Here is a 19,633-nt window from a genome sequence, read left to right as displayed (position 1 = left end):
GGATCATAGATAGGATACCATGTATTGGATGGCTGACAATGCATTTTTTTCAACTGCACAAGGAATGTATTGCGTGCTTATGAGACACACATGCTTTGGAAACAATGTAGTACGTTGATATATAGTAAAGTACCCTGCACTAAGGTGTGTGAACATTAGTAAGAAATTGAATTTAATTTTGTCTAGAAAATCTTCAGTCTTGTCTTGTTTGACCCATGGTTATTTGTAATTAGTTTCCTAGCTTTGCAGGAATGGTGATGTTTTTTAGATCATCACTAGTGTGTGAGCTGTCAGTATGGCTCCTCTCATTCCAGCCTGGTTACCCTGAGAACACAAGGTGGAGGAAGTCAAAGGAGATCACCAGGAAAAGTCAGCTTAGCATGAATCTGTGGCACATTTGAGGACAGCTGTGAGCAGTTTACTCCGGCTCTTATATGCCTTAACTTTTCTATTAGGTCTGCTCTGGCATTTGCTAGATTCTCCTCCTGAAGGATGATCTGCTGTAGTTTTTCCTGCTTGGTACCGGTGTAGGCTTGGCTTTGGACTATCCAGTCAGTCACTGAATCACAAAATATTCTGAGCTAGAAGTGACCCACAAGGATCATGGAGTCCAGCTCTGAACTGAATGGCCCATATGGGAATTGAACCCACAGCCTTGGCTTTATTACCACCATGTTAAAAAAAAAAAAATCACATATTTGCAGCATGAGAGTTTCCTTTTGCTAAATTTTAAAGGCTTGTGACATAGGAGCACACTTAGAACTTCTCAGAGACTGGCTGCAAAAATATTTTGTGGAAAGAATCAGCATTACATTCATTTGCTGTCTACTCCTGTGTAAAAGTGAATGCTTAAGGAAATGCCTTTTTTTTTGGGGGGGGTAAACATAAAGTGCAGATGTTTAATGTCAGTCTGTGTTTTTAACGAAGATTTCTTTTCTTGTATTTGAAGGTTCAGTAATGTCATCAGAGCACATACCCGACTAGAATCGAGGTACAGTAATAGCTCTGGAGGATCTTATGATGATGACAAAAGTAAGTTATATTCAATTTGATGAAATTTCTGGAGTTTTGGTTGGAGAGGAAAACATTGTAATGACCAGCAGAGCCTTTCTGTTTAAGTTCTGTATAAACAGTAATGTAGCATTGCCATTCAGGGAGTGTCCTTATTTCACCTCCATATCTCATTTAATTAATTCACTTTGTTTAATCTGGGTTCAGTCAAACCCATCTGAAGGCCAGAGAACTTCACAGAAAGCAGCAGCAGAGAATCCTCCAGAGAGTAACACATTGGGCCTTTCATACATGGCAAGGCAAAAGACTTGTAAGATCATTAGAGCATGTACTTTGAGTTGTGCCATTTGGCAGTATATCCCTCCAAATCAAGTGCTGTTATATGAGCATGAAAAGAGGTTCAGGAGTTTCCAAATATGAGGTCTTATCTCCTCATTAGATTTTACGTGCTCTCTGCTACCAGTTTTGGGCTGCACTGTGCAAACATGTGTTAGAAGGGAGATGGGGCTCCTGAGCATGCTTCTTGCTCTTTATGTATTTCTGCCAAATGGGCTGTAAATGGACACTGGTGCTCAGCAGAGATTCCAAAGAAAACCAGTTAACTGTTGTACAGTAGTGCAAAACTGAAGAGTTTGATGGTTTGACTTCATTTCTGGAGTGAATTCAATTTACAGATTTTGGCTAGACCCTAAGCAAATGTAAAAAAGGCAGGATCTTGTTATTGACTTTGATCACTGGCTTATTAAAGCCAGGTCAATTACTATATTGGCCATTATGTCTTGGTTTGGTATTGCAGACATCATTTTAGAACAGTATTTTGACATGAAAAGTAAAGATTTTATATATTTTTTAATCCAAGTAATTTTTGGTGATACTCTTCTGCAAAATATGCAAAGACTGTAAAATACAATGCAATAGGATAATTTAATGTACACCAACAACTATTATTCATAATTGTGAAGCACAGTATTGACAAAATATTGTATATGTACAAACTCCGGTGTTTAAATACATAAGAAAGTGTGCAACATCTTAACTCAGTGGGGTTTAGTACACTTGTCTTGAATTTTATATGGCTTTCTAGTTCTGCAGGTACTTAAAATGCTTCACCAGATGTTAATTGAAGCACTGGTGCTAATCTGATCTGCATGAGCAATCTTTCAAGGCAGAACAGCGTTTATATTATCAGAACAGCCTTCACAAATTCCTGGTTTTGACAAGAGCTTAGAGTGATAAAAAGTTTAAAAATACTGAAATTTTCTTTGCTGTTTTGGCATGTCTCCTCCAGCCAGTGCCCAAATGTTTTTTCCTGCCTATACCTGCAAGTTTTGTACTACCGTGAAAAATTATGCAAAGTGTGCTTCTCACAGGGTTCCTTTAGCAAGTATGTGAATACCTAGAAGGAAAATAAAATGTATTTTACTTAGCTACTGACATTTATATAGAATTCTAATAAGAGAAAGGAATTTTTATATCTCTTGTCATTTTACAAGAAACATGATGCAACTTCCCACTCTACTCCCTCAGACAGGCAGCCCAGGCTGCAAAGGATTTGGTGGTGTGGCTTCTCCCCTCTCTCCAGTCTACTTTAACATTCATGTATTACTGAAGGTATAAATACAGAACACCACTCTGCAGAACACAAACTTTTGTGTTCAGGCAAGGATTGTATGTTTACCTTCAGGGTGCTTCTTTTCTTTTTTTTTTTTCTTGGTCTGCGCATAAACCTGTGAAAACAGAAGTGAGGATCTAGGTCTCAGTGCGACCTTTGTGAAGCACTTCGTGAAACACTTAAATTGGTAGAAATAAGTAGATCCTGTGCAGTTCTTTTTCTGTGAAAAGCATTTGACAAACATTATCTGGTTAATTCTGGTTAACAATATGTGAAAGTGCCATACTTTGCTATATCGTTAAGTCATTTTATTCCTTTTTATCGGTAATTGATCAATCATCCTCCAGAGAATCTAAGTAGCGGTCTAAATCATAAAGCTGTAAAGTGTTCCTTAAAAGACCAACACTTAAAAATGGGAGTTACAAAGCTGGCATTTTTGAAATAATTGGAGAAGCAGCTACTGCATTGAAAGTCTCCTGAAGATCTGGAAATCGGAAGATGTTTTTCTAAAACTAAGAAGTGATGCACATTAGAAAAATTCAGCTCTGATACTTTTGTAGGCATCAAAACAGTTTTGTTTCCCGTGGGAAAGCTGACAAGCATCAGATGCATGCTGTTAAAAAAAAAGAAAAGGAAAATGCTGAGTTTCAAGCTTACCTAAAATACAAAAGCGTAACAAAACAAAACCAAAACAAAATTAAAAAGCAAACAAATGAAAACACAAAAAGAAGGAACAGAACAAAAAATAACACTCATTAAAAATTCATAAAGGGCAATGTTTGAATGTATGTCAAAAACAGACCAAGAAAGGATACTTTCCATGGCAGTGTATCACAGACTGCCAGACCTCAGAAATAAAAACTGAACACTGTGAAAATCAAGAGGAATGAGAGGGAACAAAATACAGGAGAGATGAACGAAACTGTGCAGCTGAGACAAGACAGAAAGTGGTGGAAATAACTTACTTGACCCACATCATTGCAGATAAACAAGTGGGAGACAAAACCCTAACACTCGTTAACAAACAGCAGCTGTCACACTAAAGCAAAATTAAATACGTCTTTGAGAAATCCAAGATATAATTCATCCCTGTTGAAAGAAAATTGCCCTGAAGATGTTTTTTGCATTCCTTATGCCTCCTTGCTAATTCAGGACATTTAACTTCTGCCTTTGTAGCGTCACTCAGCAGGGCACTGGTGAGGAGTTGCAAGAATGTGTCACTAGTACTCTGCTCCTTGCAGCAGATGGCTTCTGACAGCAGCTTTGTTGGCTGAACTTTTCCCTCATTTTTGAAGAGAAAGTCTGTTGCTTGGTGCTTTGTGATCTGAATCCAGCACTACTAAATGACAGCAGGGATTCAGCTGCTGCTCCTACCATTCAGTGCTGTCTGCCTGGAATCTCTTTAATTTCCAGCAGCATGAAAGAGGGATTAAAAATGCATCACTTGTTATTGAACACAGGAATCTGCAAACCTCACGGCATCTTATCACATTGTTCCAAACAGCTGAACTCATATGTTAGCATAAAATCTCTTACAGTATTTTGCAAAAATAGGTAACCAGCCATGAGTTTTATGCACTTTTTTTGAATGCTTTTCCATGCAGATGATCCTGTTTCTCCATATACAAGCTGGTTATTGAATATTGTTGAAACCAAACAGCCGCATCCCCTGCCCATGCCTTACAATGGAGGATGTTGGGCGCCACTCGTGGATTATCTCCCTGAAACCATCACACCCCGGGGACCCCTTCACAGGTGAGCAGTTTCTCATTCTGACATTTCAGACAGTGAGATGCTTCCTCTTAGTAGTTGACCAACACCGATCCAACAGTCCCACCATTCAGAACATCTGAAACTCATACAGTCGATTTCTGCTGATTTCCAGTGCAAAAATCCACATGCAGTGAAAGCTCACAATTGTACCAGATTTCAACCAGAAAGCCTATTTACAATGTAGGACATCACTGATAAGAATAAGACTGATGAAGCAACTGAAACAGAAAAGGAAAATTTCTTTTTCCCAGGCTTCTGTGCCTGTTATTCATAGCACTTTGATCTTTTATTCTAACTAGGCCATGCATATTCTGAAATCCCTTTTTTACATAATTTGTATTGACAATAATAGGGTTTTTTTCAGTAATGGGTACTTGTTTGCTTGATACTGTAAGTAAAGTGCTTCAGCATTAATTGTATTGAGAAGAAATGCCACAAATCTGAACATTTATAGATTGTGTATTTCTTCAGAAATAAGCATCCTGTTTGTGCTTTCCTGTTTCCAAGAGCTTTGAAACTGATGCTTCAAACTTATCTTCCAGGTGCAATATTGCTGTCATCTTCATGACTGAGATGGTAGTGGATCACAGTGTGAGAGAAGATTGGGCTCTTCACCTCCCTTTATTGCTACATGCTCTCTTTTTAGGTAAGACCAACAGAACAAGAAAGAAAGTATACATGTGCTCCCTCCTTTTACTTTAGTTTTGCTGAAGCTATGGTACTGTGTTTTTTGCATGTTTTATGATTTCCTCCCTCCGCCCTAAAAAAGTCCAAGGCAGTTGCAGTCTGTAAATTACTCTCAAAACTTTGAAGTTTTTGAATATTTTGGCCAATTTCACCCAAATTTGAGAGGTGTGTAGAAATTTGAAGATTAATGACTTCCTAAAATATCTCTATGAGGATGTGTGGCATGGCCCCTGCAAGAAAAGGGGATGAAACTCATGCCTTTGTCCAGCTTGGTTAGTGATGACAGTCTACACACACCTTGAACCTGGGCTACACACACCTGTGCTGGCTCTTGCCTTTGCAAGAATAGTCTGTAAGTGAGCCAGGATAGCTGTACTGCAGAGGTAGTGGAGGTAGGATGCAGACCACTGGAAAGCAAAGCTTCATTAATTTCACTGCTGATGGAATACTTTATCATCAGTGTGTTCCCTTATGTACCTGGACACTGAGGCACTGCTTTTTCCTCACTGCTCTGTCTGTTCCTGACTGCAGCACAGTTCATCTGGAGGCTGTTACCTTCCTTGTCCTGCCATTCAACATTACCAAAAGTGAGTGGCCTAATTTTTTAGCACAGAAGGGTATTCAGCATTATAAAGCCATTCCCTGACTTCCATGGTTGATAAATTATAGTGTTCACAAATAAACACAGGCAGTTGTGAAATAAATTTATTAGAGCTGAGATCACAGTTCACTTCTCATTCAGTCACCATAGTTACCATTAAGTATTCACAGTCAGTCTGGGAAGATCTGCTGATCAGCAGGCAAAAAGAGATTAAATTGGGATGTTACAGCACAGTGGTAAAATGAAATATATGTTGAAGAAGATACTTGTTCTCCTTTACTGCTACTCTGTTACCAACTGTTCTGCTTAAATTTTTTTGGTGAAATAGGGTTTTGTATATTAGTACATTGATTTCACAAATCAAATAACCCTTAACTGATCAAGCAACATCTTTATTATGATTTGTAACAAGTGGGAAAAAACTGGTACTTACACTTAGAAATTGTCACAAGAATAAATTAAGAACCTAAGAAAGAGCAGTACAGAGCAGTGTGACCACTGCAGCTAAGATGGCTTTGAGGAGTCATCAAGAAGTCATGTAAATGAACATATGCAGAAACAGAGTTATGATACTGGTAATCAATTAGAAAAATATCTTTAGTTGTTTGTGCAATAAGGTTTCAACATTACAGATTTTTAATAAAGAATAAACAGAAATGTATTAATACCATGTGAGACAATCCCTTGGCTAAAAACTCGCAATTTTGAAATGTGAAATTAAAATTAAATGTAACTGGTAACTAAATGTAACTAGTTAAGTGTTAACTAAAGTGAGATCACAGCTTTCAGGCTTTAAGGTCAGTTTCTCTAGAGTTGTTATACCTCCTGTGGAAAATTTTTCTATTCTGTAGAGTGCTCTTGTGATGTTGTAAAGAAGTTATGCCACACATTAGCCAAAGGTATGAATGTAATTAAAAATTAAGTATTGTTGTCCTGTTGGAATGTGAGCAGGCAGATGCATCTGACTGAAAAGCAGACTAGAAACCAGTATGTTGACTAGGTGGAGAGCTGGTATCCTTTCATTTATTGGAAGGAGTGAGAAAATACTAAACTTAAAGAATTTTTCAATGTCTGTGTGTTTAATAGGTTATTGAATGGTTTGTAGTACTGTTGGTGAAGCAGGCAGGCAGACTGCTGGTTTGAACTTGCTTATCTCTGGTGCATGAAAATCACTGCTGTTTAAAATCTCTTTCGCAACCAGTGTGAAGTTAGTTGAACACTAGACTCCTTTCCCATGGAAATGTGTCCATGTCACAGAAGCTTACCCTCCTTGGAACTCTCTGGCAGGTTAAAGAAGGGACCAGCACTAAACACAAAGACTGAACTGTCCTTCTCACGTCCTAGTTGGCAGATCTGTAACAATACTTTTATACAGCTTGGGGTTTAATAGGATTTCAACTACCACTGTTGCCAATATAGAATTTATTTTCAACTAAAAGACATTTTTATATCCTTTGAAATGTATGTTGAAACCAGGTAGGATGGGTTCATTATCTCCTGGCAGGTGGAAGTAGATGGAGAAATGTGAATAGGAGCAGAAACCTTAAGAAGCTGAAATACAGGTGGGCAGGATGGCCACAGTTCTTTTGGAGGAGGCTACTGGGAAATGAGTAAGACCAAGGGTCGTGGGACCTTCAAAGAATTGCCCTTAGGAGCCAAAGGCACAGTGTTCAAACTGTGGCAGTATGAGCAGCTTCATTATTGCAGGCCAAACAAGAACCAGCATGACTAGAGTATATTAGAAAATGCCTGACTTAAAAGATCTGTTGGCTGCTGCCACACAGAGTAGTGAAGTAGGTGCTTTTTTGAAGAGGGATATATCCTGAGAAGAAAGAAGGTGAAGAAGAAAAAAGTTAACTTTTTTAGTACTGAAACTGCTCTTAAACAGAAGAAAGTATGTTTAAACGTACTGCAGGGTACTGAAAGAGAATCAAAATGAGATTACTGAAACAGAGTGCAGAAATATCTGTTTCCTTCAAATTTGTAATTTGTGAACTATTCTGGCTGTTTTAAAATCTTACAGATGGCAGTAGTGTAAACCAAACCAGAGTCTTTCAGTGCTAGACCTTCAGTTTGAGTTCTGCATCCTGAGTAAGGGGCTAATGTCTCACGCTGCTCACTGGTAGTTGAAGTTCTTTTCAAGTGATTTGTCTGTCAGTTCCTTTTTAAATAAATCAGTACCTGCCTCTTACAGTTTGCACTTATTCTACAGCTGATGCCTGTGCTAGAAAGCCAGATAGTGTGGTAAGCAATGTAATTACAACCACCATGAAGAATACCTCATCTTTAAAGGTTTTTCAGACCTGTCAAATTAACTGCGGTGAGACAATGCATAAAGCTGTATTGCCACTCATTTGTTGTACCTCATGTGTGGGACTTCAGTCTGGAAACTAAATATACACACACATTTAAGTGACAGCGCTGGTAACTGTGTCTGGAAATACTACATCTTTTGTTTATTTGCACTGTTATCATGAACTGCCTTGGAATTTTGCTATTTCTGGAATGTGAACTTGTTTATTATTACTTCATATTCAGAGATTGCTGTAACCTTTTCTCTTTAGGTCTTGACCATTACCGCCCCGAGGTCTTTGAACACAGTAAAAAGTTACTGCTTCACCTTTTGATTGCATTATCTTGCAATAACAATTATCAAGCCATTGCATCTGTGCTTCTTCAGACCAGAGAGATGAATGAGACCAAGACTCTGACAGTACAACCAGCGTACTTACCTGAATATCTTTACACAGGTAATGAAGCAAAAGAAGAACACTTTATGATACTGTCAGGTTTTGATAAATCAACTAATAAAGTGGCAAATATGAACAGTTCCCATTAATACTAATTCCACGTGAACTACCCCAGGGATGCATGCAAGTTATTATTAGACAACTTTTCATGATATTGAAAAAGTTACCTAATGTAAGGCAAAAAAATATGTAATGTAGTATTTTAAAATTAATAAGGCTAAAAACTTCCTGATTCTCCCCTCAGGGATCTAGAGCTACTTTAAATGAGGACAATCATTCCTCACCTTTAAAAGAAATGCATAAATAATTCTGACACAGGAAGAGCAGCAAGACTGTGCAGCTCAGATTTTCCATTATTAAATTAAGTTTCACATGATACACACCCTCCTTTATATCACTAACACATTGCATTTCTGTCCTGAAATCTCTTTCTACATTAGGAGTCTTACTTCAGACCTGTGCTGCGGTCAGTGTTCTATTACTTTCAGCAATTTACCTGTTCTTAAGGAGTTGGTTTGAGCCAATTTGTAGAAAGCTGCTAGTTAGATTTACTGCTGTCATATAATGTTACTAAAAGAAAGTGTTCTTTTCCATTTTGAAGGAATCACAGAACCAATAAAGAGTTGTGGGTGTAGGATTAGTTGTCAGTAAGAGGGTGAGGAACTTTACCATACAGTGAAAAATGAACAGTAAAGATTCTCATATCTGTGCCATTTCCATGGTTATTTAGGAAGTAATAAGTAATTTGGCCTTATAAAAAATATTACATGATAACTTATTACTATTTTTTCTGAGACACGACAAAATTATTTTAAAGTAGTGAGCAGAAGGGATAGGTATTCTAGATTGATGAACTATTTTGGCCAAAGGTATTTCATTCTGAATAACTTCTGTGAAAAATTATCTCACAATAATTTCCTGTCTGGAGTTGGGTGGGTTTCTTTCCCAGTGCACATCTATGAATTACTAAACACAGAATAAAGTTATTATATTAAAATTGTATTACTGCTGTTCTGCCAAAATGAAAAACAGTTTTCATTCTTGCATCTAAAAAATGTAATTGGTACCCTGATTCTGGCCCTCTGGAGTTCAAGAAGTTATGAAGATTTGGTATTTTGGACTGTTTTTTGAGAAGCTAATATAAAGAGTGAGAGTGTGGATGAGTAGCTATAGCAAAGAATCCTTACTGAAAATGCTTCAGCTCAGGTTTGTTCTGTGTAATGTCAGGCAACTAAATTAAGAGTCTTCTGATTTGCAATGGATTTTGTCCTGCTCCCATTTTTCTCAAAAGACCATTTTTTTTGTTGTAGGTACAGCCTAAACATGACTAGAAGTCTAACCTTAAGAAAACAGGTCTTGGTTTCTAATCTTAGCTCTGAAACTGTGGCAAGCTTTTGATCTAGCAGAACTCTTACTCAGGTGTTTCATCCTAATGCTGAAAATACTTTGTATGACGAGTCCTGTGGGTACAGTTACTAAAGGTGTTCAGAGAAGTCGCATTTGTGTCTTGATTTCCATTACATTTGTAAAATTAGGACAGCATAATCATTCTAAAAATTCCACCCATCAGTTTTTTTCCATATCAGACCAGCCCAGAGAAGTAAACTTTACATGCACTTTGCCAACTTCTAAATTCACTTTTAAAAAGTCCTACTTCTGAAAGTAAAATGCCGTGGAATAATTGTACTGTTGTCCTTGTGCAGTAAAAACAGAAATCTTGACTTGGGTAGATTTCATTCTATTCTGGATTCTACACATTTAGAAACAAAGTACCATTTTCACTCCCATCAGTATTTGAGGGTTGTGTTCTGCAGGTTTTCCCCATGTTTCCCAGTGGAAGGTTTCTTCTGCTGCTGACTCTGAAAAGAGCTGCTTGGCAGACACTTTCATCTGCAAAGCTGGCCCACCAGTGCATTCCATCTTTATCTCCTCCCTTTTGGCTGGCAGGTGGCCTTGACTTTCTGCGGGAATACCAGTCCTCTCCAGTGCCAGACTCCGGCTTGAGCTCCAGCTCCACCTCCTCCAGCATCAGCCTGGGAGGCAGCAGTGGAAATCTCCCCCAGATTACACAAGAAGTTGAGGACGTGGACACTGCTGCTGAATCAGATGAGAAAGCAAACAAATTAATTGAGTTTCTGACAACCAGGTAATGCAGATAAGCAGAGGATACATTTGTACTCGAAATGCACACTTTCATGAAACAACTTAAAGGAAAATTACTGACCTCTAATAGTAATTACAGACCCCATTCCTCTTTTATTGCTACTTACAGTAGTAGGTAGGTACTAAAAAGCACTACAGTGTCAGGAAAAAAAAAATAGAAAAAAAAATATTGCATGACAGAAATAAAATGTTTAATTGACCGATAGTTTTATGTTTAGAAATGAACTAATAGAAGAAGCCAGTTTCATTATTATAAAATTAGCTATAAAGTGTAAAGTGCATAGTGAAACTAATATTAACTACCAGCTACAGCCAGCAGATTCTAGGCACAATGTTAAATTGAAAAACAGAGATTTGTTTGCTGCTCTCTACACAGCATAGCTTATATTTTAAAATACAGCATAGGAATATTTATTTACTTTTATTTAAAATTGTGTTTGGTTGCATGTTAACCAGGTCATGGACCTGTAAATATCTAAGTACTTGTACAGGTTATGTATTTTAACTGATTACATTTATTTTAGATAACACAAAGAAATTTTGCACTTTGTTTTGTATTTCTTTAAGGGCATTTGGTCCACTTTGGTGCCATGAAGATATCACTCCCAAAAATCAGAACACCAAGAGTGCTGAACAGCTCACTAATTTTCTGCGCCATGTTGTATCTGTATTTAAAGATTCCAAGTCAGGTAGTAAATATTTTGCTTTCATAACTAAAAAAAAGATTCCCTCACGGTCATACTTAGTGTTTATCCTCTGACTTAGCAGATGTGCTTATGCAGAAGCACAGTAAATATGTCTTAACAAGGATGTATGACATATGAAAGAATTGCTTTAGAACAATCACGTCAGATTAAACTGTGCGTAAGTGTTGAATATTTCTTCAAAGCTGATCTTGGAAAGCCTTTTGATTGATTCTGCCAGATAAAATTTCCTCTGTGTCCTGTTAGTAATATACATCACAGCTTACTAGGTAAATATATTTTCTTAAATTTCTTCTGGCAATAAAAGTTTATTTTTCATTTATTATGGTTTTTAGAAGATAGGGAATGTGCTGATTGCATTTTGAAAACCAGCACAGTCACTAATTAAATAATTTCCAAGATCAAAGCAGAATGCAGCATCAGTATTTATGTTAAAGATCTTATCCAAAGCCTTCTGAAGCTATTAGAAATTCTCCTAATTCAATTTGACTTCAGGTTTGGGAGTGTTCAGAAGTTACTGTTGCTGCCAGCAAGAACAGTTAATGGCTTGAAAGTTTGTCCCGGAAGTGTAAAAAAAAAAAAAAAAATTCATATTGTCAATTTCATACTTCGAATTTTGTTTTTCCATTAATTCCGTTGATTTTCTTGCATTCTGTGCAAAATAAATGTTAAATTCTCCAAAGCACAGATGTTTCTGCACCTCCATTTCTCAGTGTTTGCAGCATACACTAATGAGCGTATCCTCCTCACAGAGTAGGTTCAGCCTGTTCATGACCCACAGTAAAGTCTGTAATAAAAAAGGGGGAAAAAAATTGACATTCTGTTCTCTTGCTTAGGTTTTCATTTGGAGCAGCATTTGAGTGAAGTTGCTTTACAAACAGCTCTTTCAAGCTCCTCCAGACATTATGCTGGTCGCTCTTTCCAGATATTCAGGGCCCTAAAGCAGCCCCTTTCTGCACATGCATTGTCTGACCTCCTGTCAAGATTGGTGGAAGTTATTGGAGAGCATGGAGATGAGATTCAGGTATGCATTATGTAAACAATGCTTCTTAGAACTGTTGATTCAATGCATACTTAATTTGAAATTCCCATTTTAACAAGGTGTTTTGGAGTCATGTGATGAAGAGAAGAATGTGGCCTCAGAAAAGGTTACTTCTGAGTTTGCTGAAATCATATGTACCTTAGCTAAGCCTTCATCAGCCTGTTGCAATCTTACATAGCTCTAAAGAGAACAACTAGAAAATTTTAGTAATTGTCACTCAAAATATTTGTGATGACCATTTTTTTCCTTTTCAACTTCATTAATTTGGGTTTAAGGAATCTGTCATCTCTCTGGTGATCTATTCTCACAACATGAAGTAGACACTGTCTCATTCCTCAGAAGTTAAGGAGTACATGTTTAGGAGTAAAGAAATCTGCACCATCCATAGTAATGCAAAGCTTACACTGACTTAATTTGATACAGACCTTTCACAGCACTATGATGTTCATTCTGTTGAGCTAAACAGACTGAAATTTTACAATCAGAGACTATTTATAGCAAGATTCAAGACTTAAAGAGAAATACAGTAAGAAATAGACTGACATCACCTCCATATTTTATTTAGGTAATGAAACTGCCACAAGATGACAGTAATACTCTGTCACAACTGCTTGTGTAGAATTTAAATCAGTGACCTGCAAGTCAGAGGTTCAGTGTGTCATTACCAATCCCTTGATGAGATATGTGCCCGTCTTACATACCTTCATAGATCGTTCAGAGGCAGAAAATAAAATGTATATTTTAATGTTCAGGGCAGTGGCTTTGATATGAATGTTGGGGCTTTTTTCAGGAGAAATTATAGGTTTTCAGTAGGTGCCTGTTCCTTTTATGAATGGAAGATTTTTAAATGTTACTTTTTTGAATGTCCTTGTTAAAGTGCTTAACCTCCTGCATTGGTAGGGATATGTAATGGAGGCACTACTTACTTTGGAAGCTGCAGTGGATAATCTCTCTGACTGTTTGAAGAACAGTGATCTTTTGACGGTGTTATCACGGTAAGAATCTGTTCTCCTAATGGTATTTTCTTCAATGTTTCATGACATTAAGTGTGCAGTTCTGCAGTCTAACAGCAAAAAATAATTTTGGTAAGAATGATCTGATTTGTAACCTTCCAAGAACCACACTATGAGCACATTTCAGCCAAATTTTGCCACAGTTGAAATAATGTTGATAGAACTAATAAAACTTTACAATGTGTTTTAAATTCTACCTTGCTGCCGCTTGGCTCTTTAACATCCTTTAAAAATATTGTGGGTTTGCAACTTTGTGTCATAAACCTGAAAATGTATCTGGGAGGGAACACTGGTTCTGTAGTACTGGTTTCATATAGCATGTCATTCTCAGGTCAAGTATTCCTCAGGAATAAATGATCATGGTTTCTTCTCAATAAAACTAAGGAGAATTTTTGTGTAGACATGGATTTTGCTTGATGTGTTGACCACCTTTATCAAACCCTTGGCCTGAAAATAGACCTTTGTACGTGTTACCTCTGTAACATGGCTGTTGATAGTACTGAGGGAGATGAACGTCTGTCTGACTCCTAATAGTGACAACAGAATAGGTACATTTATTTTATTTTTTAATATCCGTAAGTTACTGTGTTTTACCTGCAGCACAAAAATACCAGACCTGTCATTTCTGAAGCTAGCAGGCAGGGTGCTGTGCCATGGCAGAACCCAAGGAGTGCCTTGGAACAGAGTAGAGAGGGGTAAATACACTTCTGCTTCCTAAACTAAGAGCTGTTTATCTTTCTTCAGTGCACATTTCACCAACAAGCAAGATAGAACAAAGAGTAGGAAACACTCCAGAAAGCAGTAGGATGCAATATACTTTACCCTGACATTTGATTCCAGAATAAGGTTCTCTTCAAGTACGGTAGATGGCAGAGACTCATAGTGTATGAGGTAGCAATGGGATCAGAGTCAGGAATTAGCTTTTCTCCAGAACAAACTTCCCTTGCATGTATCAACACAGCACGTTCCTCTGTGCAGATAATTGGTAGGTATTGTCTGGATCATCGTGTGGTAGTCCATGAGGAGGCATTAGTCACTGAAATTGAAGCACCTACACTTTCTGTAAGCCATCTTGAATAGATCTTAGGATGCAGGCAGGATAGGATGCAATGACAACAAATTTTCAGAAGTATTGGCAAGAAAGAGCCTGGGCAACCAAATGACAGGTTTCTTGAGGATAAAGGGGTATACTTGTGGTTCTGCTTAAGATTTGCTGGTTTTTCTGCCCACAGTTCTCGCATTACCCCGCAAGCAATTGTTCATTTGCCTGTCAGCTGTGCCAAATTCAGGGCTTGCTCCATTGATAAGGGCATTTTAAAGACCAACGTTGTTTTCAGTTCTGCCACAGTCCCATTGGGAATTGCCATAAGTCACTTCACAGCTCTGTATTTCTTATCCCCATGTCACTCTTGCCTATAGAGACTGTAGGCTATCCTGCTCTGATTTGCTGCGGTGCCATGTGAATCTTATCTCTGTCAGGTCTATGGGCATGTCTGTCTTCTGGAAAAAAGAAGGCAGGCTGCAATAGATGCTTTGGTGTTCTATTTCTTCCATTTAAATATTTATTTACAGTCTAAAAAATACTTAGCTTGCATCTAATATGTACCTTGTCAAACTGTGCATTCGCACAATGTAATGGATGTTATAAATCTTGGTTTCAGTTCATCTTCACCAGATTTAACTTCAAACACCAAACTGACCGCAAACCGGAAGAGCACAGGGCAGCTGAATATGAATCCTGCAGGTGGCAACACAGCCACTGCTGAGCGAAGTAGACACCAGAGGAGCTTCTCTGTACCCAAAAAGTTTGGAGACGTGGACAAGTCCTCGGACCCACCACGCAGTGCCACACTAGACAGAATTCAAGCATGCACCCAGCAAGGCCTGTCCTCTAAAACCAGAAGTTCATCGTCTCTAAAGGACAGTCTCACCGATCCATCCCATATTAACAATCCAACCAACCTACTGGCCACCATCTTCTGGGTTGCTGTGGCTTTGATGGAATCAGATTTTGAGTTTGAGTACCTAATGGCACTGAGGTTGCTGAATAAACTTCTGGCTCATTTGCCACTAGACAAAGCTGAAAACCGGGAGAAGTTAGAGAAGCTGCAAGGGCAGCTGAAATGGGCAGACTTCTCAGGACTTCAGCAGCTACTCCTGAAAGGATTCACTTCCCTTACTACCACCGACCTCACACTCCAGCTCTTCAGTTTGCTGACACCAGTGTCTAGAATATCCATGGTGGATTCCTCTCAAGCCATAGGTAAGCCATTACGCTCTCCTCTCTTTCAGTTTCTGTTGCATTGACATTTGCTCATAGACCTCATTCAGCTATCTGAACAAAACCAAAAATAGCAATTTTTCTTTCTCTTAGAATATAGCATAATGTACTTTTGCTTTGAGCTGGGTGAGCTTTTTTGTAATTTTGTAGAAATAATGACCTGTTTCTAGAAAGTGAATCCATTGCACAGCAAGGTTTTGAAGGAGAGAAATCATGTATTATTTAGCATTTAATTTCTAGGTCTTTAGCATTATATAAAGTTTCTGACTGGTGACAAAGTAAACATCTAAGGAGATACTGTCAAAACTTCTATTACCTACTTTGGTCAGTTTTTCTGTTCAATTGTTTTCAAACTATGTCAAACTGCTTGATTTTAAATTAGTGTTTCGTGGTGTTTTCTCTAAAAATATAAATATCAAAAACTTTTGTACACTCTAGATAAACTACAAGAGCACAATAGTGAGTGAGGAGAGAGGCCTGGGTTATAAGGAAGATAGATAGAATTTTGAAATTCCCCATTATTTAGCTGAGTTTGTGGCCACTTCTTAATTATATTTCTTGAAGTGAGTTTCTGAATTGTTCCAGAGTTTTACTCCTCTCTTTTGGTCAAAAATGCAGACACTAAGACAAATGTTCAGGCTTTACAACTTAGTCATAACAAGCCTGGACACAGAGTAAAGGAATGAATGCCATGAACAGCCTGCCCATCTCTAAGAACCTTTTTGGTGCCTTTGTTCCAGGTTTTGGTTGGGCAATTCATACTGTGACAGTACCATCTGGAGGTATCTTTCCTTTTCCCTGAATACAAAGGAGGAGTAGGGAAACCATGATCCTAATTTCAGCAACTTGTTTAATTGAGGGAATTAATGATGAGGGAATGAATGGTTAGAAAATTATTTTCATAGAACAAATTCTTGCTTTTCAAAAAGCAGATTGTGTCCAGCTACAATTAGTTGACTTCTGAGCTCCCACCTGAACTAGAGCACATTTGTTACAGCTCTCTTTTACAGCTGCTGCAGGTATTGCATCAGCCACTTCGAGCTATGAGTTGGTGCAGAAGATCTGAATCCCAGTTCCAGACAGCACTTAAGCTAATTACAGCACTTGGAACTTGGTGCATTGTTATTACCCTGAACAGTGTAAAACAGTGGAAGCTGTGCCTGGCAGCTGCCCAGAACAGTTGTTTATTAATCAATACTCACTGAATTTCTTCTTGTGTTTTAGCAGCTGTAGTGAAAATGCCACTGGTTAAGACTGTCAATAAACCAGTTAAGTGGAAAAGATAAAAATTATCTCTAACAGAAATGTGCACTAGTGTTTGCAGAAATAGGCTCATGCTTTACAAGAGTATTGTTGCTTAAATGACATACTGGATTTTCAAATTAAAGCCCCTTTAAGACAAATGAGGTGTGGCCAGTAGTATGACCAACTTGGCAGGATCTGTGTGAGTTTATGGCTAGTGTAATATTGAAACTGTGACCTCCCATGAAACACCAATTTAAAGATCACTGTGGCTCTTGCTGCCCAGAATATATGTTTTGTTCTGTATTTTCTTGTTCTAGGATTTCCACTGAATGTTTTGTGTCTCCTGCCCCATTTAATTCAGCATTTTGATAGCCCAAACCAGTTTTGTAAAGATATAGCCGAAAGGATTGCTCAGGTATGAAAATAATTTGTTTTGTACATCCTGAAACCCTGTAAATGCAGTTGCCTTGTTCTTGATATGTTTTGATGTTTATATTTAATTAGGTTTGTTTGGAAGAGAAGAATCCCAAGCTATCAAATCTTGCACATGTCATGACCCTTTATAAAACACACAGCTACACAAGGGACTGTGCTACCTGGGTAAATGTGGTTTGCCGTTACCTTCATGAAGCATTTGCTGATATTACTTTGAGTATGGTTACATATCTGGCTGAGGTAAGTTTTCAATAACTTTTCACTGTTCTAACTCTTCTGTTGCCCAGCAGTCCAAAGAGATGAAGTGTGCCAGCACACTGCATCTGTTATTTATAATTAAATTAAAATTAAATTATTTATAATTAAAAAATAAAAGCATAATTTGGAAGGAAAAAAAATAGAATTACTTTAAAAAAATATTTAACACTAAAACAAAAGCTGATACATCTTGAAGCAGATTCCTTCATCAGCCAGTTGGATTTTCCACTGTGAAAGTGAGAGGAAACTGGACATTTATTTAGATCCCATTGAGGAAAATCAGGAGACTGACTCCACAATGGGTTTTCTAGCATAATAAGATACCACCTGCTACGTAAGGATCTGGTTCTTGATACAAATTTTTATGCATTCCTCTAACACTGAATGGGATCATCTGGCTGCGAAGGTTTTCCCGTGTTCATTGTTTGCTCCTGATGCCTTTCACTTGTGGAGTATAGTGCTGATGCAGAGTTGTTACTGGGGTTCCAAGGTTCAGGTCTGCTCTTTAGCTGCTTGATATCATCCCTCCCACTGTCAGATCACTTTCAGGACAACATTTTATTACAGGGTTCTTAGATTTATCCCTTGCCTACTGAGTTGCCTTCAGTGTCCCCTCTCATCCAGGGAGAAGACAGTTCTGCATTCACAGAATCACAGAATCATTTTTAGGCTGGAAAAAACCTTTGAGATCACCAAGTCCAACCCCAAATCTAACACTGCCAAGTCCACCACTAAACCATTTCCCTCACTGCCACATTTACACATCTTTTAAATATCTCCAGGGATGGTGAGTCCACCCTTTTCCTGGGCAGCCTGTTCCTATGCTGGGAAACAGATTTCCTGAAGGCATTTTTCTAAACAGTCAATCTAAACCTTCCCTGGCCTGACTTAAGACCATTTCCTCTTATACTATCAATTGGTACTCTGGAGAAGGGGTTGACACCCACCTCTCTACATAAATTAACTAGCACCTACTGAAGGATCTGTAAAAACTACTCAAGCTAGTCACAAATTTGCAAGAGCCTGAAAAGCCAGGTGCTGCTCCCACACTCACTTAAGGCTCAGGAGCAAACTGGGCCCTGCTACATCAAGCTGCTACCTCACCTTTCTTGCACTTGGGGGCTCTAAGTCATCAATCACATATGATCTTTAGTTCCTGTAGGAACCTTGAACAGGACCTTGAGGATTTTCAGTCTCTTTTCAAGTTCAAATACTCTGGAGAGCTATTAGCTCTTCAAATGAAGAGCTCTTCATGACATTGAACCCTCCAGAGTCAAGTGTCTTCTTCACAGCGGAAGCTTGTATGCCTAATAAAAAAATGCTATTAAAATTATATTTGTAATAAAGAAATGCTGTTAAAATGTAAGTGTTCAAATTCTTTCTCCTTTGCTTTCCCAGCCTTTGGAAAGCAGTTGCTCCTCTATTTTCCCTTCAGTGCTCTCTGTACAGTCGCTAGTGCTGCACCACCACCACAAAGGTCATTGCCCCTGATCCTGCTCCCCTTCAGATGGGTTGAGACGTGCATGTGGAGACTCTTTTCTGCATGGCTTGCTGTAGATTGGCACCACCTACTGTATCAACAGCAAGCCAGGCAGGCTTTTTACTGTAATTAAGACACATTCCTCACATAGCACCAGCAGCAGCAGGATGACAGAGCTGTAAGCGCTGACTTCCTTTCTCTGTATTTACATTGAGTACAGCTCTGTTGAGTCATGTCTGGAGAATATTTATATGGGCATAGAGTAGCTGCCAGTCTGGTGGGGTAGCAAAAGACAAGAAACCATCTCATTCAGCCTGCTGTGGTCTTGAATTTTTTTTTCAGCTTTCAGAATGTTTCCTCTTTTCTTCTTAGTTAATCCCCAGGCCAGGATAAACAATATGTCCCTGTCTCCTATAAACCAGGCGTGGGATATACTGTCAATTGATAAATCCAAATAGATTAACAGCCCCACTGGGCAACCTGCACTTGAATGTAAAAGCCATAAACAGCCTCGAGCCTTAACAGTCGTGGTTCAGTCCCCAACACTTGAAACAGAGGGAAATTGTGAGACAGGCAGT

At 38.3% G+C, this 19,633-nt stretch overlaps 1 protein-coding gene across 4 annotated transcripts in view; it reads left to right on the top strand.

Moving 5' to 3' along the window:
- FRY (FRY microtubule binding protein) overlaps window positions 1–19,633 on the top strand; it is a 159,710-nt gene that overhangs the window by 102,637 nt on the left and 37,440 nt on the right. For all 4 annotated transcript variants that reach the window (XM_041416003.1, XM_041416004.1, XM_041416005.1 and 1 more), the window contains exons 36-46: window positions 950–1,032; window positions 4,228–4,378; window positions 4,939–5,042; window positions 8,249–8,434; window positions 10,382–10,580; window positions 11,165–11,286; window positions 12,138–12,325; window positions 13,244–13,338; window positions 15,018–15,619; window positions 17,200–17,297; window positions 17,387–17,557. In XM_041416003.1, coding sequence (XP_041271937.1) covers window positions 950–1,032; window positions 4,228–4,378; window positions 4,939–5,042; window positions 8,249–8,434; window positions 10,382–10,580; window positions 11,165–11,286; window positions 12,138–12,325; window positions 13,244–13,338; window positions 15,018–15,619; window positions 17,200–17,297; window positions 17,387–17,557 — 1,999 coding nt within the window. The remainder of the gene's footprint in view (window positions 1–949; window positions 1,033–4,227; window positions 4,379–4,938; window positions 5,043–8,248; window positions 8,435–10,381; window positions 10,581–11,164; window positions 11,287–12,137; window positions 12,326–13,243; window positions 13,339–15,017; window positions 15,620–17,199; window positions 17,298–17,386; window positions 17,558–19,633) is intronic.

Source organism: Onychostruthus taczanowskii, unplaced genomic scaffold, assembly GCF_017590055.1.
Source record: "Onychostruthus taczanowskii isolate IOZ18803 unplaced genomic scaffold, ASM1759005v1 scaffold50, whole genome shotgun sequence".
Classification (NCBI taxonomy): Eukaryota; Metazoa; Chordata; class Aves; order Passeriformes; family Passeridae; genus Onychostruthus; species Onychostruthus taczanowskii.
The sequence above is the reverse complement of the archived record's forward strand: the minus strand, read 5'-3'. Positions and strand labels throughout refer to the sequence as shown.